Source organism: Pelobates fuscus, chromosome 9 (genome assembly GCF_036172605.1).
Source record: "Pelobates fuscus isolate aPelFus1 chromosome 9, aPelFus1.pri, whole genome shotgun sequence".
Lineage (NCBI taxonomy): Eukaryota > Metazoa > Chordata > Amphibia > Anura > Pelobatidae > Pelobates > Pelobates fuscus.
In genome coordinates this window covers 154,402,770-154,427,671 of record NC_086325.1, presented here as the reverse complement: position 1 = coordinate 154,427,671, position 24,902 = coordinate 154,402,770, and the positions used below count along the sequence as shown (strand labels likewise).

Genomic DNA, 24,902 nt, shown 5'->3' with positions numbered 1-24,902 from the left:
TTCGGCCTGTAGATGTCTCCAGTAGGGCCCCCAGGACTTCGGCCTGTAGAGGGACAGGTATCCGCTGCTACTTGGCAGGTAGGCTCTGTCTCAGGAGTGGTAGGCTTGCAATGCGGTCCCAGAAGGCTTGGCAAACAGGACCTCAAAGGCCTCCCTCCAACTCTGGGCCGACTGGCTTGCTGGGCAGTGCTGAGGTTGCGCTGCGGCGGCCATCTTGAGGGTGCTGCGTTGTTCACCGAGAATTTTCCGGTCTGGCCTCGTGGCTCTAGCTTTGCGGTATATATTCCAGGCGTCCAGTGCGGACTGGGATATCCCCCACTGATCCAAAGAGGGGGGGGGGAGGTAGGAGGTTTAAGGGGTCTGTGAGCCTGTTCTCTAGCAAGGAGAGCGGCCACCTCTCCCCGGTTCAATTCTCTGGTAGGCCTCAGCAGGTTTTTAGGGTTCCCGGCTAGTGATAGGCAGGATTCGGGTGTCAGTTCCCCTGGGTGTCCCCTACTCACTTATTGTTCTCCAGATAGTGGATGTGCCGGATTTCTGGGTTTTCCCCTCCCAAAATAACGATTTTGGTCAGGAACTTGGTTTCTGCACGTCTGCTCAGCCTGGAAGCTAGGCTCCGCCACTCTCTCTGGTTTTTCCTTTAAATATAAAAATTACTTAATAAAAAAATAAACAACAAAGCGTTTAAACAGAGTATATTGTCAATCTGTTATGGTATTCTTTTCCTTTTTTATGTGGAAAGTATTCATTTATTCATCCTATTTGAATCATATGTGAGTGTGTCTAGGCACAACCTGGCATACTATGTAAATCTAGCATCACATGATCCCATGATTCCCTGGTGTCCTGCTGTCCTCGTGAAGCATTGCGTGAGCGCATCATTAGACGCACTCGCACTGGGAACGGGCTCTAGAACCGCGCAGAGATCACTTCAGCAGTAATCACTTTATTAGCATCTTCTGAGTTAGTAACTAGGTAACTACCGTATCACCATCTTACGAGTAGTAAAGATTGATTATATCCTAAGCGACATATAGTGCGTCATTGCCCGCCTGCGTTACTTTCACAGACACCATTTTTACTGATTTTATTTAACTGTGTTTCTTGGTTCTCTAGTGCGATGAGACATATTTTATGCATTTATTAGAACTGGTTCTGTAAGAAATGCCCTCCAGCAATTCCTATACATAACAGTTCTGCTTGGCAAGGAAATTGCTTGAGGACAATCCTGCTATATAAATAATAAAGGAAAGTGGTAAGAGATGTCTGCATTTTGCCCACTGGCGTTAATTAAAGAGAGAGCTGTCTCTTAATTGTTATTTTGTTTCACTTAAAATTGCCACCGGAAAAAAATCACTATGACCTTTATGTAGAGTCAATATTCTTCTTGTTTGGAACAGCGCAATTCCTCTGTGGCTCGTTTTCGAAAATAGCCCAAGAGCGAGAAATGGGTTTTAGTCAATTTGTATTTTTTTTCCTCTGTGAAGTTTGAAAGTGTAAATCAGAATATTCATTAGCAGCATACTGAGATAATTTATACTTCTGATTTGACCGTTTAAGGATAGATGTGTGCATACTGTAAAAACAGAGCGGCTGAATCTGGTTTCTGGAGCCCGAGGCGTGTAAAATGCGTTTGTAGAATTGAGAAGTGCACCTGTCATGCCACACCTGAACCAAATCACGTACACTGTAGGTTATTATTCCCATAGCTTAGAGAGAGAATTGCACTGTAAGTTATTCCCATAGCTAAGAGAGAGAATTGCACTCTAAATGAGGTATTCTTTTTTTAGAGGATAATGCTTTGTTTTACAAATAATGCCTACAGTGTCCCTTTAACATACAAAGCATAGAAAATATAATATATCTGGGAGGGGAACCAGCCAGTAATGAAAAGAGAGAGCATTTTTTTAATGAAGTATATGTAAAAATAGTTCTGGCCCCTACTTTCACAGAACACTAGATCCCTCTGCCATATTCCTGCACCATCGTTTGGACTTAGGTAGGATCCGACTCTTAGGGTCCTGCTTCAGAGCAGTGACGTTGTGAGCCATCGCCCCGTATGCTCTGCTTGGTCAGAATTCCGACCACATTGGCAATCCTCATATTTACTAAAGCCAAGTGTAGTCAGAATATGTTTGGCCCGACTGATTCTGTAACATTGCTTCATCCAAACAAATGTACAGCACCGGAATCGCAAATTACAATTCTCTTGCTATTTGCAAGTCACTGATAATTTGAAGAACTATTTACCCGCTGATGGCGATAGCAGCCAGTGGGTAGATAGTTTAAAACCCTCAGCAGCGCAAGGGTTAATTATGAGGAGGCTGGCCAACGCTTGTTGGAAAAAGTAAAAGAAAAAAATTAGTTAATAAAAATCCTGGAGGGGTCAATAAGACCCCCATTGCTGCTATGGAGGTATTTTACCTCCATGTGCCGCTATCTGACATCCACATGAATTGATTGTATAAGTTATTCACATTACCCATTTTCTTCATCTTAATAATAGTAGTAAAGGTTTGAAATGTGGTGGGCATGGTTGTGTATTGAAGAATATAGTAAATGAGCTGCTAACCCTTATTGCCAAATGTTGGACCAAAACCAGTGCGAGTTTGTTATGGTGATATGACTGCCCGTTGAAGGATTGTATGGGTCATTCGGTGGTCAGTGCACGCTGCCCGCCCAGAAGAGGAAATTGAGCTGCACGCGGCCTCGGACGGCCCCTGGATAAGGTAAGTACTGCCACACAGGTGAAGTTGAGAATTACTTACTTGAACCTGTACGTCGGGGACCTGCCATCTTCACACGGTAATCCCGCGCATGTAAGAGAGTACAGCATTGAGATCTATGTAGGATCCTGAGAGATGGTGCAATCCTCCATAGATAAAGCCGATTCCTAGCACCCGTCATCGGTGACAGCTGGGGGGATTGAACCTTTTCGACGGCGGTAACTCCGCCCAGTGTCTAGAAGTGTCAGGCACAGTAAATGTACAGAGACAAATAGTCCTTAATTTGTCTCACAAGATCTCTTGACTGGCTTGGAATTTTACTGCAATTTCAACAGTCAAAATGTGTATTTCGTAAAGAATTTCTGTTTATGACATACTAATATTTTTCAGATGTGTGTGGGAGGGAAGGAGGGGTGAGAAAGCCACTTGAAACAGTTGGAAAACTTACATTGGTGGGGTGCCAGGCTACTCCTTCTTCTGTTGTGGTTATGGTGCTTAGAGTGTTCCTTGAAAGTCTGTTAGGCTACTTTCAGTTCCGCGGACAGTCTGCTCTATAAACCTCCACTGATTATCACAGCGTGGTATTACTATGGAATAAAATCAGTCTATTCTTTTGCCCAGCATGTGTAATAATAGGGTTTATTACAGTTAATACCCAACTTTGCATTAATCGTGCAGCAGGTGTGTTTTGTGGTTTCCTGAGAGACTAGAATTATCCTATTCATCTTTGCAAGTCATTGCACCCCCACGTAGAAGGCTACCTTGTATATTTCATTTTCTCCATGGCTGCACCGAAATCTAAGAATTTGATGAGGTGCAGCTCCTAGCGATAGACTTCTCATTACACAGGGCTTCTAACATGCACCCAATCTATTACCAACGGGCTTCTGATCTCAGAGATAATATTATTATAAGCTCATTTAAGAACTTGTGTGTGATGTATTGCCACGTATTTACGACTACCAATGGTTCACTTAGGAATTTTCGACCCTGGCTGTCTCACGTAGGCAAACGAACACAGGGGATAAATATACATCCCATTGTGCAACGCTGTGGGTTTTGTTGACGTTATATAAACAATAATAACAAATATAAAGGTCGATTAAAAAACCTTTGGAGGTTTAAATTTTATTATATGTTTTGGTTAAATTATTATTTATTTATATAGCGCCAACAAATTCCGTAGCGCTGTACAAAGGGCTTAAATCTTCTGACTTTAACCTCAATTTAATATTATTGGATACACTTTTCAAATGTGTTTTTTGTTTTTGTTTTTTTTCCTTCAAAATATTTAAATATCAAAAATATATATATATACAAAAATATCAATGTTACTAAAATATGGCGCTGCAAGGCTTATCTGATTGACGTGTTTTGCCGCGAGTGAAAACTCTTTTTTTTTTTATATTTTATCTAGGCAGTTCTCACGGTGGCTATTTAAATTAAACAGGCTAATTCAAAAGTCTACTGAGCAGACGGCACCCCAAGATAGCTTGCACCATAACCACTGCAGAAAGTAAGCTTGTTTGAGCAGGGCCCTCAACACCCTCTGCTCCTGTACGTCCGCCTTGTCTTGTTGCAGATACTCGCCTGTTAGTCCGCCTATTGTACAGCGCTGCGGACTTTGTTGGCGCTTTATACATATTATTAGTAATAATAATAATATGCAATTAGATAATACTTTCCTTGGTTCCTTTGATTTTTGTGCTTACAGGGAACACTAACTATTACAGCTGTCTACAATGACTTGTTTATTGCCAGACTCCTCCTCCAATTAGTGTCTAATTAACCTTTGTGCCTGTCTGCAATCTGCTATGTATGTCAGTTATGCTGCCCTCTTCTGTAAATATGTTTTTGTTTTTATAAGTTTAAATAATAAAATTTCAGTGTGATGTACTATGGTAGTTTCCTTGTGTTTGCAAAGGACTTGCCTTTACATTTAAGTTGGACATCTCTGCTTCCTTTATTGAGATGCAAAAATCCAATGGTTGGAGCCATAACAATGACTTGAATAATATCAATCGGGAGAACGGCTGCGTGATTTTCTGGTCATTGTTTATCATTCTGCTCCGAGAGGACATTCTGTGGTTATGGAATAAAATATCCGGGATTTTTTTTATTGTCCATTTGATAGTGACTGCTAAGGGCTGCATTAGAAATAAAGCACTTCGTTTAAAAGTATAAAGTATACAGGTTCATAGAAATACATTAGGGTTTTAGAACTCTGCATATGGTACGAGCATTCAAAATCGAAAACATTTGTATCTTAAGAGTAAGATCATGCGTTTGTTTATACTCGTCATATTTTTTTGAGCTTTTTGTTTTTTAGTTTTACTTATCCGTTTTTGCAGTTGAACTATTTGTTTCTTAATACAAACAGAACTTTACTCTGTTTTATTGCCGTGGAGCTTTGTGATACACTCACACACTTTGCACATTATTGTGAATTATGTTGCTAAGAAGCTCTGAGATATACTCCCCCACATTACCCATTACTGTGAGTTACTTATGTTGCTGGGGAGCTCTGTGATACACACTGCCCATTACTGTGCGGTATGTTGTTGGGGGAGCTCTGTGATACACACTGCCCATTACTGTGCGGTATGTTGTTGGGGGAGCTCTGTGATACACACTGCCCATTACTGTGAGGTATGATGTTGGGGGAGCTCTATGATGCACACTGCACATTACTGTAAGGTATGATGTTGGGGGAGCTCTGTGATACACACTGCCCATTACTGTGATGTATGTTGTTGGGGGAGCTCTGTGATACACACTGCCCATTACTGTGCGGTATGTTGTTGGGGGAGCTCTGTGATACACACTGCCCATTACTGTGAGGTATGATGTTGGGGGAGCTCTGTGATGCACACTACCCATTATTGTGAGGTATGATGTTGGGGGAGCTCTGTGATGCACACTACCCATTACTGTGAGGTATGATGTTGGGGAGCTCTGTGATGCACACTGCACATTACTGTGAGGTATGATGTTGGGGGAGCTCTGTGATGCACACTGCCCATTACTGTGAGGTATGATGTTGGGGGGCTCTGTGATACACACTGCCCATTACTGTGAGGTATGATGTTGGGGGGCTCTGTGATACACACTGCCCATTACTGTGAGGTATGATGTTGGGGAGCTCTGTGATGCACACTGCCCATTACTGTGAGGTATGATGTTGGGGAGCTCTGTGATACACACTGCCCATTACTGTGAGGTATGATGTTGGGGAGCTCTGTGATACACACTGCCCATTACTGTGAGGTATGATGTTGGGGAGCTCTGTGATGCACACTACCCATTACTGTGAGGTATGATGTTGGGGAGCTCTGTGATGCACACTGCACATTACTGTGAGGTATGATGTTGGGGGAGCTCTGTGATGCACACTGCCCATTACTGTGAGGTATGATGTTGGGGGGCTCTGTGATACACACTGCCCATTACTGTGAGGTATGATGTTGGGGAGCTCTGTGATGCACACTGCCCATTACTGTGAGGTATGATGTTGGGGAGCTCTGTGATACACACTGCCCATTACTGTGAGGTATGATGTTGGGGGAGCTCTGTTGTACACACTGCCCATTACTGCGAGGTATGATGTTGGGGAGCTCTGTGATACACACTGCCCATTACTGTGAGGTATGATGTTGGGGAGCTCTGTGATACACACTGCCCATTACTGTGAGGTATGATGTTGGGGGAGCTCTGTGATACACACTGCCCATTACTGCGAGGTATGATGTTGGGGGAGCTCTGTGATGCACACTGCCCATTACTGTGAGGTATGATGTTGGGGGGCTCTGTGATACACACTGCCCATTACTGTGAGGTATGATGTTGGGGAGCTCTGTGATGCACACTGCCCATTACTGTGAGGTATGATGTTGGGGGAGCTCTGTGATGCACACTGCTCATTACTGTGAGGTATGATGTTGGGGGAGCTTTGTGATGCACACTGCCCATTATTGTGAGGTATGATGTTGGGGGAGCTTTGTGATGCACACTGCCCATTATTGTGAGGTATGATGTTGGGGGAGCTCTGTGATGCACACTGCTCATTACTGTGAGGTATGATGTTGGGGGAGCTCTGTGATGCACACTGCTCATTACTGTGAGGTATGATGTTGGGGAGCTCTGTGATGCACACTGCCCATTACTGTGAGGTATGATGTTGGGGGGCTCTGTGATACACACTGCCCATTACTGTGAGGTATGATGTTGGGGGGGCTCTGTGATACACACTGCCCATTACTGTGAGGTATGATGTTGGGGGGCTCTGTGATACACACTGCCCATTACTGTGAGGTATGATGTTGGGGGGGCTCTGTGATACACACTGCCCATTACTGTGAGGTATGATGTTGGGGGAGCTCTGTGATGCACACTGCCCATTACTGTGAGGTATGATGTTGGGGGAGCTCTGTGATGCACACTGCTCATTACTGTGAGGTATGATGTTAGAGGAGCTCTGTGATGCACACTGCCCATTATTGTGAGGTATGATGTTGGGGGGCTCTGTGATACACACTGCCCATTACTGTGAGGTATGATGTTGGGGAACTCTGTGATGCACACTGCCCATTACTGTGAGTTTTATTCTTGTGGAGCTCTGTGATACTCACATTGCAAATTACTGTGTTTTATTCTTGTGGAGCTCTGTGATGCAGTCCTGCATTGCACATTATTGTGAGCTTTATTACTGTGGCGTTCTCTGATACACACATACACTGCACATTGCTGTGAGTTTTATTCTTGCGGTGCTCTGTGATACGCTCACATTGCACATTGCTGTGAGTTTTATTCTTGCGGAGCTCTGTGATACGCTCACATTGCACATTGCTGTGAGTTTTATTCTTGTGGAGCTCTGTGATACGTTCACATTGCACATTGCTGTGAGTTTTATTGCTGTGTAGTTTTGCGACACACACCGAACATTATTGTGAGCTATTTTCCTGTGAAGCTCAGTGATACATTACTGTGAGTTTTGTAGCTGCCCCCGATCCATCTCCACCCAAAAAAAATGAGGACTTTTCCCAGGGTCGGGCAGATTATCTTTTTTTACAGGGTTCTGGACAAATCCAGGGATTTTCAGGTATGGAAACCATTAAGCTTCAAAATTATATGTGTGTTCATATGTTACAATATCTGTTATAATGCCAAGAGGGCTCAGAATTCTGACGATTTAGACGAAGAACCGAATGATAAAAGGATTTACTCATACTTACTAAAACAGAAGATTAAAAGACTTTGTCCTATGTATATTCTTCACCTAAACTTTACACTAGTCTTAGCAGCGTTCAACTGATCATATCATACACTGGGGCCTGATTCCCCCGTTTCGCTTTCAGATCTAGTTGTATCTAGGCCATAGGGTCTCTGAAAATGGCATTGATTAGCTCAGTTTCGGCATACTTCCTTCGGCTGGAAACCAGTACACAAATTTACATTTATCCATTTCCACTTAACAGGCCTCAAAACATAGTTCACAAATTGATGATTGCTTTTGCTAGAGCCGTCTGGCAGTTGTTTAAAGTCGGACAAAGATTTCCATCTCTGCTATGGGATGAAAGACCGGCATCAAAAGGCGTCCGAATCCTTTGTCTCTGAACCCTTGGCTCTGCCTGCAAAGCTTTTAGTGTTTATTTGCCGTGGGAGAGAGTTAGTTTTTTTTTTCCTTTACCATAAGGTCTTTAAAACCAATATGTATCAGATAGGCATGCATAATCAAAAGCATTAGAATTTCCCAAGGAAAACAAGAAAATATATTGTTTGTATTTATATGCTCCTGTTGGGTTACATTTCGTATGCATATCAAGGAAGTTCAGTGTGGGAACAAGTCTTGTTAGAAAGTTTCCAGCAGAGGTTTGTCCTAAATTGTTTTCCCATTAGCCCGAGACTTCTTTTTCTCTCATTGGACAACCCCAAAAAGCCCTATTATGTCACTCTTTTTTCAATAAACTGAGGATTAATTTGGGATCTTAAACACAGCAGTCTCGGTGGAACTTTAAAAGCAACTTTATTTATTTTTATTTTTTTTTGCAATTGCATTTCTTTTGCTCAACTTTACTGATAAAACCCGATCCATCAGCAGCAATGCTCAAAGGACGTAAACGACTCCAGTTATCAGGAACCCGGCAGACCGAAAAAATAAACTGTTCCATTTAGGGCCACAAATATTCTTATACAAGTAAAATTGTACCTGTGATTTGTCTTGTGAATGTGTCGTCTAACCAACCTGCTCACAGTAGGTTTGGGTGTAAGGGAGTTTTAAGAATGTCTGTACGATGTATTTGTCATCCAACACATAATTAGGCTAAGAAAAGCCCTGACGCACAGCACATTTCTTCAATCACCGACTGCCTTTCCATGTTTACGGTGTCCAATTTGGTGACTAGGTCTGATCAATACTCAGTCTTTGACGTTGTCCAGGAGAGGTTTTGTCCCGGAATATAAACATTGCAGTTTCAGTTCCATGTTTTGTATTAATTCCAATTGGAGGGTGCTGGGCATGCAATTAGCTTAAAGATTGTATTGGATTTAGGTTGTGATAGTTACCCAGCAATCTAGATTTGAAAAAAAGACGTAAGTTCATAGAGTTCAACCTTTAAAACTCATCGGTTTGTCTTGTTGGTGCTGAAGAAGGCAAAAAACCAACTTGAAGTCATAGCCAAATGATGCTACAAAAAGGGGCAAAAAAATATCCCTATTGATTCCATAATGGCAATCTGATTTGTCCCTGGATGAACAACACACAAATATACGAAGTATAGTATTTAATATTTTGATTAATAATAATTTGATAAGACAACCTCTTTGTCTAAAGACTTTTGCATCTTTATTGTACTTACTGTAAAGAATCCTTCCCTTTGCTTTATGTGAAAATACATTTCTTCCAGTCTTAATGGGTGATCTCTTGTCCGTTGTATATTTCTACTATTGAACTGGTCAGGGCATAAAATTAAATATAGAAATCCCCACCCCCTTTCCTGCAAATGGGCGCCTCCAGCTTAGCTCCCTGTCAATGCCAGTTATAAGCTGTGTCCTTTGCACCTGGCGATCAGCATAGAAAAAGCAAAATGAAACATTGTCTTTCTCCTCTCCATTTGCAGTTTGCTGTTTTTTTGTTGTTGTTGTCTGAACTGAATTATGATGTTATTTTTTAAATATTTAATATACATTTAAAAAAACAAAAAAATATGAAAAAAGGCGAACATGAGTTCTACGTAATTTTCTTTCTAGTTTGTTCGATGGTATAATTTAAGGGAAGAGACAATTCCCCTTTAAGCTAGTGTTTGTGGGAATGGTCTTATTTCATCTCCTTTCCATAGTAACTTTATATGGGGTACTTTGTGCTACCAGTCAGGTAGTAATATAGAGAGGATCAATGCTTGTATTTTCTCCTTGGAGATCGAATGGACACTGTAGTGGAATAGGTCTAGTTGCCAAGTCCTCCTGTGTCCAATACAATCGTATTTTCATTCATTGATCATTTAGCTAAAGTACACATTATCACCGGAACAACAAAATAATATAGACAAATGAATTACTCAACAAATGCACAAGTATACTGCAACCAAAATGTCAGATATGAACAGATTTACAACCGAAATGTCAGATATAAACATATTTTTTTATTTTTTTTTATTAATTTTTTTTAATGAATCACAGGTAAGCACGGGTGACTATATCGAAGAGAGTATTTTTTTTTGTTGTTGTTGTTTTTTAACTCTCATTTCTGTTCTCATCTGAGAACATCTGTCCCCGCAACCGATATTAAAAACCACAAGAGAAGATATTTTGTGCATTGTTCTTTGTGCGTCCTGTCCTTCCAGTGTTCTCATCTAAAATCTGCCTTCTGCAACAGCAAAAAGCTAATTGGATTTTAATGTCTTTTTTTTTCTGCAAGGAATTTTTACCAGTAAGTTCATTCGTGCTCTGTTATTGAAATTAATAAAAATCCATTTGGTAGAAAAGAAGAGAAAAAAAATAATACGGTAATCCCGATTTGTCCTTGGCCTGAGGACTTTTAAAATGTTTTCATTTTTGTTTTAAAAATGTCTCTGCGTGTTTCTAACACTGTAAACGTTGTTTTTCATAGCAGCTGTTGCAGCTCCCAAACTTTGTAGATTTTAAATATGGCAGGAAATGAAGTTATATTCCAGTAAACGTTGCAGAGTGATCTGGCAGCTGCCGTTGACCGAGAGTCACCTGTTTGATTGAAAGGTAAAGATATTCTTTGCCAGCCCTCTTCCTGCAAGCTGAAATAAATCACAATCACATACGCTGTCATAAATCATTTTATTGAGATGAAGGCCTTATGAAGAATACAATGCAATTCATTTATCATCCAGCTGTGAATTGCGTTGGCAGGCGGGTATACAAGGCCAAGCTGACTGCTATCGTACATGTTTTTGTGTATCTCCATTTAAGAAAGATGTGGGTGTAATTGAATGTTCTACAGGAGACCATAATTTAGCGGTATTCGCGGTGTAACCCTATGTCTGCTATAGAGAAAACCAACACGGATTGTAGATAATGTTAGTCCAGCCTTGAAAGTGTACTAAAGCCATCGCTAAAATAGAGGACAGAGTTTCATCTGAATCCTTTGATTCCTAGGCAACCTAATGCGTGTTAGAAAGATTACTTCTTCAACACTCGCTCTGTCTCTCAAAGTCCCTGCTTATATCTTTTTGTGACTGATTTAACTGTGTTTTTTTGTTTCCAAATTGCATATAAATAGATGCTATTATATGCAAAACAAATCACACATTTGAAACTTGTAAGATATGTACCGGTAAATGATAATGCCATAAACTTTTTCTATTTTTATTATTGCTAATTAAAATAAAGTAAAACAAAGGGCCAGTACAAATTGTGATTAGTGTTTGTCATGGGTATTCATGTGGACAATTTGGAACAATACGCATTAAAACTATAGATGGTAGACTGATGAGTCTTAAGTGCATAGTACTGTTTTTGCCAACACTTACCCCCAACATCGTAAAATCACCCTAGAATCGTGCTTGTCCCGTTGAAATCCGGATAGTTTGGAGGCATGTGATTCCATACCTTAATATTCTATTTGCTACATGTTTGTATTGGTAACCTTTGTAAAGCCCTCTATAGAATTGTTAAAAGGGACACTATAGTCACCAGAACAACCACAGCTTATTATATTTGTTCTGATGAGTATAATCATTCCCTACAGGCTTTTTGCTGTAAACACTGTCTTTTCAGAGAAAATGCAGTGCTTACATTACAGCCTAGTGATAACTTCACTGGCCACTCCTCAGATGGCTGCTAAAGGTGCTTCCTGGGGCAGTGCTGCGCAGTGTGACTGACATTCAGTCTCTCCACCCTCTGCATGGAGACACTGCACTTTCATCATAGAGATGCATTGATTCAAATCATTTCTATGAGAAGATGCTGATTGGCCAGAGATGTGTTTGGCTTGTGCTCGGTCTGCCTTCTTGACAAGCTCAGCCAATCCAATGCTTTGCTATGGGAAAACGTTGTGATTGGCTCAGATTCCCACTACTGACGATGTCAGCCAAGAAGGCAGATCAGAGGCAGAGCCAGCAGCAGCATACTGAAATAAAGGTAAGATTTTGTTATATTTAGGAGGGGAGGTGGGGGGGGGGGAGGGAGCAGTGGGACTAGATAGTGATTTTAACACTATAGGGTCGGGAATACATGTTTTTTTTAAAAGACAGAGGATATAAGAAAAGTGAGTACAGGCAAAAATGCAATAGCTTGCCCTTTGCTTAGTGCCTGCTCAAATCTCAAACAGGTTTTGAGAGGTTTTGATTTCAGACAAAAGGCAGCCCAGATCCGAAATGCAGCCACGTTCCCTCTACGTAAGAGATACAGCAACAACAGAGCATCGTTTCATCCTTCACAGGACCTCACTGGATCTTCACTGGTCGGTGAAATATACAGAGATACACCTCTAGGCACAGCGAGCAAGATGTACATGTCTGAGTTACATTTTTAACGTAGGAAGGCAGATACAATTGAGCAAACAATTTCATTATTTTAAAACAAAGAAGATATAAGAACACCGAGAGAAAAAACAAACCGCTTATCCTTGTGTTAGTCCCTGCTCAGATCTCAAATAAGTTATTTAAAGTAAAAATTTATTTATTCAAATAAATTTTTTAAAATCTTTTGAGTCTACTAAAATGTTTTTCTTCTCCCTGCCTTTTAAAGTCGTTTGCAGTAAAACAAAAGAAAATGTAACTGTGTATTAAACATAGCCCTTAGATGTAATGCATTCTGTGGCTTGAGGAATATAAAAATGTTTCTCACGGCCCAAGATATATGTTTTAGTAATATACGAAGAAAATCGCATGCAACAAACCTTATTTAAAGTCGGGTTGCAGTTTGTACTTTTACATAAGCTTTAGATGTCTTCATACCTATAAAATATTAACAATACAATGTATTTTCTTACAAAAAAAGTGCTTGATCACGCAGTGCGTCCTCCTCTTCGGTAATGCAAACAATGCTTTTTAAGTATAAATAATAAAGTTAACTCAAGGCGAGGATAGCAGTCTGTCCGTAGGTTTTTTGCTAAAAGATAAGTAAATTATCATGTTTACTTAAATATTTACAAGCTACGATGGATTCTCCATTGGATTTTTATTCTGTAATGAGACGCAATTACATGCACATGGTCCAGAACAAATCATGCACATGCGCATGGTCCAGAGCCACAAATCCGTTCCTACTGATTTAAATATAGGATGCCCAGGAAGCAGCACTCTATATATGGTCCAGGAAGTGTCTGAGCTAATCCGTAGATTTGTTATATCCAATTTTAGTTCAGTGAAAACAACATTTGTTTGTTACGAACTACCACTTTAAAAAAAAAAAAAATTATAATTTATATTTTTCTTTCATTAAACATAACAGAATGTCAACCAGTATTAAGTAGATTTGATATGTTGTGTGGCTGATGGGAAGTAGGGATGGTGAAATGGGATACACGGGACCAGTAAAGGCCCAGAGATAAACAGAAGTAGTTTTGTAGTTTTCTTTCAAGTCAAGGATCGGTACCGAATAATTGCACCTGCTTTATTTTCCCCTTTGGCTCCATAACTGAGCACCTTCTAAATTCTGAATTCAATGGTGCATATAATTAGGTCACAAGAATGCCACAGGGTTCCGCTCTCACAATGAGGAGGTGAACTACCTTGTAACATCGTAAACCTGCCTTCAGCGTTTTATAACCTTTTATTTGTGCATGCTTCGTTAAGCATGAAAGTCAGAGACATTTTAAAAGGAGGGGTGGTTAACATTTAAGTCCTGGAAAGGTTTCTGAGCTCCATCATACGTAGCGGATCAGTGATTCCTGATCAGTGGATTTTCTGCAGTTTTGGAATGAATATCCCGTAGATTTCAGACAGTCTTGGAGATCGTCTGATGAAATTTAGAAACGGTCATTACGTTTCTGGGCACAATTGCCGTACTCATTCATTGCCTTGAGAACTCTTTATCATTATCTCTAAAGTAAATCCCACAACATCAAGTCCTGATCATCATTTAGGTTCCCACCTTAGAAAGTGGCAAACTGTTGTAGCTCTGTTGATAAACACAAACATTGGCTTATCAGTCAACCAGGAAGTTCTCACACTCCCCTAAAAGAGGGAATAACTGAGCTCCAGAACCTAGAGTATCAACCAACTTTAGACAAATTCTGGACCTTCCTTTTATAATTAAGGTCATCATTGATAAACTCCACAAATACCTGGAATACAAGAGCATCTTCATCTTGGAGTGTACTTTAAAAGATGAAGAAGAACAAGGGGGCAAAGGTTGGAAGGAAGAGTGAGGGAAGAGCAAAACTCGACACCACTACCCTTCGCATCACATGACCTGGGGCGTGGGATAAATGTAATCTACCATAAGATAGGGATGCAGGGGTAGCTGTTTCAGTCAGTGCCAGGGGTTTAAGGAGCGGGAGATGGGGAGATTGTGAAAGGCAGTAGATGTTAGAGTGAGCGTGCATTCCAGAGGGCACAGCGAAAGGAATGGAATAAAGTTGAGTAACAGGCCATATATAGGAGATTTTTGGTTGTTCTGGTGGAGTTGTGTGTAGGGATCAGGGGGTCCAGGATTAGAAGACACATCCCCAGCTGCTAAAAGCAAAAGGATGGCCAGAGAAAGAAGGTGGGAATGAGACTTAAATGTGTGTCTTGGATATTGGGTTTTAGAGGGAGGAGAGGACAAGCAGATGTGTGAAAAGATGGCATGGGCTGAAACAAGTGGTAAAGGAAGTATAGAAATGGCAATGCAGATTGAGTTACTTGGGCGGAAGAAAAGGTGTACTTTTTGAAAAAGAGGAAAAAATAAAAAGTGAAAAGATTAAGAATGAGAACATTGGAATAAGCAGCTTTATAAAGAATAGGGAAGGAGGTTTTAGGTATTGTAGCGTTGTGTCAGCAAAGCAGGAATAGTTGAGAAAGATAGGGAGTAATCAATGTGGGAGATTGCAAGAGTGCCTTCTGCAGAAGGAAGCTAGCAGCTAATGACCATAATTGAGTAATTAAAGGAGTCAATATATTAAAACAGGACCCTGGGGAGGGTGTGTTGTTACCAGGTTTGTGTGCAAGAGACTGAGACTGAGGCTGTAAACGAGATGAGAATAAATGGTGAAATCTGTGCAATTTGGGAAGGGGCAAGCCCTGGGAATTAGTGGTCCATAGAGTTGACAAGGATCAGATACCAGGGATGAAATATTCTATAAGCTGTAAAATAGCAATTGGCAAAAAGAGAATACAGTAGATAAAGGCAGGGTGATGAATAGATGGAGTAATCCAGGTGTAACTCTGCATTCTTAGAACACTCTGGACCATGAGATGATCTTCAAACGTATGAAGGAAATTGTAGACCATGGTGGACAAGCATTAAAGTGATCACCTCCACTTGCTCCATCGTCCCTTCTGTTAATTTGTTCTTGGAATGCTCTCACTGGCTCCCAAATTTCCTTGGCCAAATTCCTTTAAAAAATATACAATTTTTATAACTTTGTATTTTCCGTTAGATCTCTGGTATGTACTGCACTTACCACTAAGAGTTACTTACTGATGATGAATGCTCCCTATTTACTAAGCGCATCAGAAGAACTTAACCCAGTGGTCAACCACCTGTCCGTTCTTGCTTTTATTCTTCTAAAACCACATTAATTCATTCTTTAGTTCAGACATTTTAGAGTTGCCAAATGTCACTAAGTACCATTGCCTACATTTAAAGGGCCCAATTCTTTAAGTACTTGCGATGGTAATTATTTTATCTCCTCTGAAGATTCCAGCACAAAGCAAATGTCAAACGGTGGCTCACTCTCTTTTTATCTTCGTTTTTAGCAAATGAATTATGCATGATGGGAAGCTGTGTTCTAATTAGAAAGTAACGTTTTAAGTCTTTATATTTATTTATATATGAGTATTTTACTAATTTTCCAATGTATAAACTGCTGCTTTGGATTTAAATATACACTGCTTGGTCCAGTCTTGTAATCTCTCGAGTGCAAATATGCCGAACACCGTTCTCCTGTTAAATACTAAACGACAAATGCGGTCACTGGCTGTGTGCACACCTGTCCACCTGCATATGCCACCAGCTATTGTTGGATATCAGACGGACACCTAATGAGCCTTTTGCATCTATTGATTTATACATTAAAGGAACACTCCACTGCTAAAAAAAATCCAAAACATAACAGAAAAATCACATTAGTAGATATACTCCCAATGAAAATGTGCATGCGCTTAATTATGGATTTTTTTTCATTGCCCAAGATATCTAAAAACAGCTTGCAAAATCTGCAGATCTCTTGTCTGCCGCCTTTGCAAGCCCTCCCCTTCTAACCACACCCAGACTCTCTGTGGCTGTCCAATCACAGATATCCCAAAGCAGCTCAGTGAAAAGTCTTTGCAGGGCAGGTTCTCTGTGCAATTGCCGCCTCTTGAGTTTATCTCCACTGAGCAAAACAAACCAGGAAGTAATAGAACTGGTTGTCCGATTGACAGCCAGTGGGGTGTAACAGATTTTCTATTGAAATCTGGACTTTTTCTAAAATTTAAATAGATGACACATCCATCACACATACAGCACTTCAGCAAACGAAAATGCTTTGTAGGCTTGGAGTGTCCCTTTAACTAGCAATTATATCAGCACACTTTGTAGATTAAATCAGTATGCCAACAGGAAAAAAATTACTGTCCTACATTTTTGTTAATATATATAATTTTTAGTTTAATTTATTTAAAAAACAAACAAAAATATTGGTCCCAAAGCTTGATTTTCTAGGTAATTGTTTCCTATCTGTTGGAAATTAGCAAACCATATGTCACCAGACTTGAAAACCAGTTACCTTCTGTCACTGATTTCCTTCCTTAGGGAGCTCTATTTTTTATTTTATTTATTCCTTTAATTTCCTTTATCCCTCCATGTGAATCTCAGAGCCCAGGTGCTTCCATGTCTCGGGCTACTGATCTCTGTCCAAATGCTGATGTAAAAAGACAACTGTACAGCATCATTATTTCCTCGAAAAATGTAAAGTGGGTTTATCATCAAAAGCTTGTTCTACCATATTTATTTTTAAATAGCCTTACTCAGCTCACTGCTATTCTTCTGCCTCTCCGACCGACATATAGTCCTCGGATAAAATATGGCTGGGCTTGAGGATCTCATCAGCTAATACGTAATAAATCTCTCTACAGTCTTGGTTTTACTGCCCCGACAAACCATTGCTGGCGCCATTAACACAAACTTAAATTTAATCAGTGAAGAATGCCCTATTGTATTTTTTTTCGTTTTATTGATTTCCCGATGTTAGTCACATTCAATCAGATGCATTAATAGTATGTCCCGGATATGTGTAAAGGGGCAGTATATATGGTTATTCTTATTGAAGGTAATATATTTTCTGATGTATATATCATTGTCTGTTCAGTATCTTTGGAGTACAACTACCAAAATTATTAGAAAACTCTGGGACCAAGCTTGGATATCCTTTTAAATACACTCATCCCCCCCCCCCCCCCTTTAACAACCAGTGAAGGAATAGGTCTGACATAATAGAACAGTCTCTAAATATCTTATATCATATCTTAACAGCAGGGGTAGGCAACCTTCAGCACTCCAGATGTTATGGACTACATCCCATTAATGCTTTTACACCCATAATGCTGGCGAAGCATCATGGGAGGTGTAGTCCAAAACATCTGGAGTGCCGAAGGTTGCCTATGCCCGGCTTAGATGATTTACAGACATGAATGAGGTGTAAACTCCAAATACAGACATCCGTTGTTCGTGTTTACATTTGGCTAGAAACACTCCTCGATGGGCTGTCTAACTGACTGCCTCTAAAGTCTTCACCTTTGACCTCGTCACAGGAATGCTGATGACGAACGCAACTACTGCCTCGTCTTATAGAGTGGAGTGCAGCTTGTTGGTGTACATGCGCTGTAGATCCCGAGTGTTTTTCCGCGAGAAGAACTAGATTGCACAGAGATCCTCATAACTGATTATCTCTACGTAAGTGGGTTGGGCTGCAAAAAAGACTCTCAGCGCAAGTTTACAGTAAAAAAAAAAAAAGTATGGCTTTTTTTTTTTTTAAACACCACAAACAGGTTCCATGAATCTATTCTACACTAAAAAAGGAACCCTTTTAACATTAAAAAGATCTATTTTTAACGTTAGTGTTTTTTAAGGGGTCAAATAAATGAAATGAAACAATAAAAATCACTGCTACTTTGTTTTGCAATGCAATTATTAGCTTGAAGCCTCGGGGCGTTTTGGTAGCAGTTGTACCTGGAAATGAGGACACACACCGCAATCCTTGTTAGAGAGAAAAAGCTGTCTCTGCAGTAAATCCATGACTAATCTCTCAGCCGTATATAACGTGAACAAGTTTGGCCCTCACGGGCATCCAGACTGTGTATAACTTTTTTATTTTATTTTACTTTTTTTGGTAATTTATATTTATAAACAACAATTTAAAAATGGTGCTGTGTATCAAGTTAATACCATCTTTTTGGTTTAATCTATTAAGTATACTCCTAGTCGCCTTGGCAGCAGAGATTCCTAGAGACATGTTCAATAAAATGAAAGGTTGTAAATTAGATAAAGGGATTCTGTCTGCGTGCTAACAGTATTGGAATAATATTTAGTGCCATCATATTTAGATGTATATTTTTTTTCCTCTTGATCTACAGATTTCTAATGTTTGATAAATAAAATGAAAATAAATATATATTTGGAACCCTTTCAAAAGAACCTAAACAGTTTATTTTTCTTAGTTTTGTAATATAACAAATGTTACATTTATTTAAATAATACGTCATTTTTCCTTTTTAAAATCCAATGCTTTATATTTAGACTTTCACTTTATTTATTTTTATTTATTTAAGCCGGTATGGGCACTTGACATGGCAGGTATGTTATGAAAGGAACTGCTTAACCCGTAGTCCATTATGGATTAAGCTGTAGAGAGGCGCATGTTTGGAGCTGGTGTATTTTTTCTGACCCTTTCATCACTTTTAACAAAACCAAAGACCATAGTTAGAGACAAGGACTGCAGCACAGACTTCTGGGAGATCTACATTCTATTCACGTCATTCAGTGTCAGATCCTGCTTTGGCTTTACAAAATCGAGCGTAGACCGACAGCTGTACCTCCCAAGAGCTTTAATCTCTGCCCCAGGCTGTTCTTTACTGGCCTTGCAAGCCTAACAGGTGATCTCGCGTGAGGTCAGAATTATGGAAATGTGCGTAGCCTAGGGATTATTCCACATCATGCACCATGGTAGACATTAGCCATGTCCTAGGTACATTCATTAAAGTATTTTTTCTCTCTTTAATCCTACAGTATGAATTTAAAGCAAAGAATATAAAGAAGAAGAAAGTCAGCATCGCTGTGTCAGTGGATGGCGTCAAAGTCGTGGTGAGAAAAAAACAAAAGGTATGAAAAGTCTCAGTTTTTGCACGTTTTTGAAGTGCCCCCTTATGTGCAAATGGGATCAGTACCACGTTTAAAAGTATAACATTATCTGTTCATGATATTGATCAAATACTAATGAGTGTGTGTGTGTGTGCTTATAAGCCTGGGAGTCTGAGGGTTCTGCACAGTATCTTAGCTGTTCCTATAACTGGACTTTTCTGGACAGAGATCTCCAAAGTTCCACCTGGAATCTTCTGAATTCATACTCCAAGCTTGGTAGTATTAGTATTCATGTTATTGTCACTGGGTATTGCCACATCCACCACATCTTAAGTGTCTCGTGTAAACCACAATTCTGGTTTGTTGGCCAGTATTTGATTGTCTGTCTGGAAGTCCAACAGGTTCTTTGCCCAGTCATTCTCAACCAGAGGCGGCTCTAGACTTTATGAGGCCTTAGGCGAAACGCAAACATGAGGCCCCACTAACAAAAAAGTGTCACATATACACATTGATGCACTGTCTACCTGTGTATGTGCCTGAGAGTGTGTCTGACAGAGAGTATCCTTGTGTGTCTGAATGTATGTCTCTGTGAGCATGTTGGCGTTTTTGTCTGAGACCCTATGTGTATGGGGTAGCTGCTTGAAGTGTGTTGTGTGTATAGGGGGGGGGTGATGGTGAGAGGGAGAAGGGTTGCGATGGTGAGAGGGAGAAGGGTTGCGATGGTGAGAGGGAGAAGGGTTGCGATGGTGAGAGGGAGAAGGGGTGCGATGGTGAGAGGGAGAAGGGGTGCGATGGTGAGAGGGAGAAGGGGTGCGATGGTGAGAGGGAGAAGGGGTGAGAGGGAGCGGGGCTGCGATGGTGAGAGGGAGCGGGGGTGCGATGGTGAGAGGGAGCGGGGGGTGATGGTAATGTGAGAGGGGGTAATGTGAGAGTGAGGGGGGGTAATGTGAGAGTGAGGGGGGGTAATGTGAGAGTGAGGGGGGGTAATGTGAGAGTGAGGGGGGTAAAGTGAGAGTGAGGGGGGTAAAGTGAGAGTGAGGAGGGTAAAGTGAGAGTGAGGAGGGTAAAGTGAGAGTGAGGGGGTAAAGTGAGAGTGAGGGGGTAAAGTGAGAGTGAGAGGGGGTAATGTGAGAGGGGGTAATGTGAGAGGGGGTAATGTGAGAGGGGGTAATGTGAGAGGGGGTAATGTGAGAGGGGGTAATGTGAGAGTGAGAGGGGGTAATGTGAGAGGGGGTAATGTGAGAGGGGGTGATGTGAGAAGGAGGGGGTGATGGTGAGTGGGGTGAGGCTGAGGGTGGTGACGGAGGGTTATGCTGAGGGTGGTGGGGGGTGATGCTGAGGGTGGTGATGCTGAGGGTGGCGGGGGGGTGATGCTGAGGGTGGCGGGGGGCTGATGCTGAGGGTGGCGGGGGGGTGATGCTAGGGTGGCGGGGGGAGTGATGCTGAGGGTGGCGGGGGGAGTGATGCTGAGGGTGGCGGTGATGCTGAGGGTGGTGAGGCTCAGGGTGGTGGGGGGTGATGGTGAGGGTAGGGGGGTGAGGCTGAGGGTGGTGGGGGGTGATGGTGAGGGTGGGGTGGTGAGGCTGAGGGTGGTGGGGGGTGATGGTGAGGGTGGTGATGGTGAGGGGTGATGGGGTGGTGAGGCTGTGGGGGGTGAGGGTGAGGCTGGGGGTGGTGATGGTGGTGGGGGGTGATGGTGAGGGTGGTGGGGGGTGATGGTGAGGGTGGTGGGGGCTGATGGTGAGGGTGGTGGGGGGTGAGGCTGAGGGTGGTGGGGGTTGAGGCTGAGGGTGGTGGGGGTTGAGGCTGAGGGTGGTGGGGGTTGAGGCTGAGGGTGGTGGGGTGTGAGGCTGAGAGTGGTGGAGGGTGATGCTGAGGGTGGTGGGGGGGATGGTGAGGATGGGGGGGGTGAGGGTGGGGGGGTAAGGCTGAGGGTGGGGGGGTAAGGCTGAGGGTGGTGGGGGGTGATGGTGAGGGTGGGGGGGTGAGGGTGGGGGGGTGAGGGTTGGGGGGGTGAGGCTGAGGGTTGGGGGGGTGAGGCTGAGGGTGGTGGGGGTGAGGCTGAGGGTGGTAGGGGGTGATGGTGAGGGTGGGGGGGTGAGGCTGAGGGTGGTGGGGGGTGATGGTGAGGGTGGTGGGGGGTGATGGTGAGGGTGGGGGGGTGAGGCTGAGGGTGGTGGGGGGTGAGGCTGAGGGTGGTGGGGGGTGATGGTGAGGGTGGTGGGGGGTGATGGTGAGGGTGGGGGGGTGAGGCTGAGGGTGGTGGGGGTGATGGTGAGTGAGGCTGAGGGTGGTGATGGTGAGGGGGGTGAGGCTGAGGGTGGTGGGGGGTGATGGTGAGGGTGGGGGGTGATGGTGAGGGTGGGGGGTGAGGGTGAGGGTGGGGGGTGAGGCTGAGGGTGGTGGGGGGGTGAGGCTGAGGGTGGTGGGGGTGAGGCTGAGGGTGGTGGGGGTGATGGTAAGGGTGGGGGGGTGAGGCTGAGGGTGGTGGGGGGTGATGGTGAGTGGGGGTGAGGGTGGGGGGGTGAGGCTGAGGGTGGTGGGGGTGATGGTGAGGGTAGGGGGTGGTTTTGGCTGAGGGTGGTGGGGGGTGATGGTGAGGGTGGTGGGGGTGAGGCTGAGGGTGGTGGGGGGCTGATGGTGAGTGAGTCTGAGGGTGATGGTTGGTGATGGGGTGGTGAGGCTGTGGGGGGTACGGCTGGGGGTGGTGATGGTGGTGGGGGGTGATGGGGAGGGAGAGCCTACCTTTCCCTGGTGGTCCAGTGGGCTCCCTGGTGGTCCGGTGGCCATTACTTCCGGTCTGCAGCTCCGCAGAGCTGCAGACCGTGTAATCTCGCGAGATTTCAGAGCGTTGCCGTGGTAACCCGCGGCAACGCTCTGATTGGCCAATTCTCGCGAGTCACATGGTCTGCAGCTCTGCGCACTGCGGAGCTGCAGACCAGTGTCTGCGGTGGCCGGCCTGGCAGCCAGGAGGGGCCTCGCACCCGGCGGCATACCGGGCAAGCCGCCGGGCCCCCTCCTGGTGTCAGGTCCTCGGTCACTGACCGAGGACCTGACACACTCTGCCCACAGGCGGTTTAGGCGGCCGCGAGGCCCCAGCCAGCGCGAGGCCTTAGGCGGCCGCCTTAACCGCCTAATTAGAGAGCCGCCTCTGTTCTCAACTACCAATGGTGGTATCTCCTATCTGGACTTATGCAGGTGCAGCCTATATTCGGTACACAATCCCAGTAACCTCGTTGTGCCTCACAATGTATGCTGTCCATGATGACATCTTGCACCCAGCTACTATGTGCTGGATTGCAGCTGAGACCTCTTTGTCCTGTCTGGTGTATTAGACCCCTGCTTGTATTGATCTAGTGCTGAGTTCCTGTTCCTGTGCTGCTCGGTGCTGTCTTTAAGTCCTGCTTTTTCCAATCAGTGGTAGCATTTCATAATGTGAGCCACATCCACTACCTGCCGGTGGTACGTCCCACGGAGAGAGTTGTCTTCCTGTGGAACCTTGCTGCCAGAATTTAAAACGTATTAATTAAACAGTGACCTTGTGTCAATAAGTAATTAAACTAGTGTGAGAGGTGCAATAACTGCTAAGAGTCATACAACAAAGGATTCAGGGTAATAAGAGTGTGGTGGGTTTCTGGTTCCCTCGTTGACAGTGCATTGCACGCATTTCTGATATCCAAAGGGTTAATACTTCCTAAACACTCTCTGAAGACTGCTGTGAATGGATCAGTCTCTAAGATATGATTCCTGTCTTCGGATCATTCATTATAATTACTGTTTTTATGTTGCCAGATTATGCACAACGGTGATTCATGCTCACTTAAAGGGGAACGCTGGGTAACATACGACAGGAGCATTTTATGATGGTTGCATTTACAATATCTGATAGAGCGTGTTAACCGTAATGAAATGAAAACACTATTTTAAGCAGGTTGGAATGTCTCCATTTTTTTCTCGCATGCCGTTCAAAGTACATTCTGAAGAGCATACAGCTGGGAAACGGCAAGAAGTGCAACGGGAAAGGCTTCCTCCAGATCCCATGACTTAATTGTGTAAACAACTCAGACATGAATTTTAAGAAAGCAACAAAGCTTTATCTAGTCTTTATTTTGCACACTCCTTTAGGAACACAAAAGGTTTGATGTGTCTGAATGTATGACAGTAATGTGTCTTTTTAAATTGTAATAAATCTGTTTACAAATTAGTCTGTGTCGTTAAAGAATTAGTCTATGCTCCACAACCACTACAGTGCTCTGTGGTGGTGGGAATGCAGTATGTGTTCTGACACATTTTTATCATGGCCAGCATTACATTTTTCAACAATCTGAGCTACAGTAACTCTTCTGTGATTTTTACTAACCACTGCATACCGGGAACATCCCACAAGACTTGCCATTTTGGAGATGCTCTGACCCAGTCATCTAGCCATCACTATTTGGCCATTGTCTAAGACACTCAGATGTTTTGCTTGCTCATTTTAAATGCTTCCAAAAAATGAAATTCAAGAACGGATTGTTCACTTGCTGCCTAATATAACCCATTCCATGTGGAGGCAAGGATTCGGACAGGAATTCTCCCCTTATATATGACCCGGTGTGAATGGAACCACGTTTGTTAAGTCCCAGGAATGTAAGGACACCGGTCGTGGTGATGGTGACTTTGGATCCGCTGTAAGCCAAAATCATAGTGACAAAAGCAAAGTCACATTGAGCACTGTAACGAACTCTAGTATAACAGCTACCCGTTCGTCTATTTCCTCCCGAACTGCCTGAGCCTGAGTGATCATCCATACGAATGACAGTCTCCCAAGTTGATTCTCTCAGTAAAGTAGACAGGTACCCAAACATCAGCTGAAACCCAAACATCAGCTGAAACTAGATGAAGGGGGTAACCGGCATGATTTTAATGGGTGCCACACTGGCTTTTATGCAAGTCCCCATGCAAGGGGCACTCCCTCGTTGACCTTGTGGGGGACAGGGACACAAAGCGTACAGATAATTGAGTCAGATTTTGTAATAACTTAATTATCTCCAGGCAGAGAATTTTTTTTTTTCCACAAAACGAAACGTACCCCAAAACACACAAAATCCCCATAAATGTAATATCCCCTGATCTGGGTGACCAACATATCCCACCCAGATCAGTTCAGGGGGTTTTGGAATTTTATGGAAATCCAATTTTAACCGAGCGCACACGAGGCTCCTGCCCAGAAACAGTTCCATGAGTTTA

At 42.9% G+C, this 24,902-nt stretch overlaps 1 protein-coding gene across 1 annotated transcript in view; it reads left to right on the top strand.

Moving 5' to 3' along the window:
* The window catches only part of LOC134573224 (carboxyl-terminal PDZ ligand of neuronal nitric oxide synthase protein-like), a 171,485-nt gene that overhangs the window by 95,664 nt on the left and 50,919 nt on the right, over positions 1 to 24,902 (top strand). Inside the window, exon 3 of the mRNA XM_063432820.1 lies at positions 19,602 to 19,694. Coding sequence (XP_063288890.1) covers positions 19,602 to 19,694 — 93 coding nt within the window. The remainder of the gene's footprint in view (positions 1 to 19,601; positions 19,695 to 24,902) is intronic.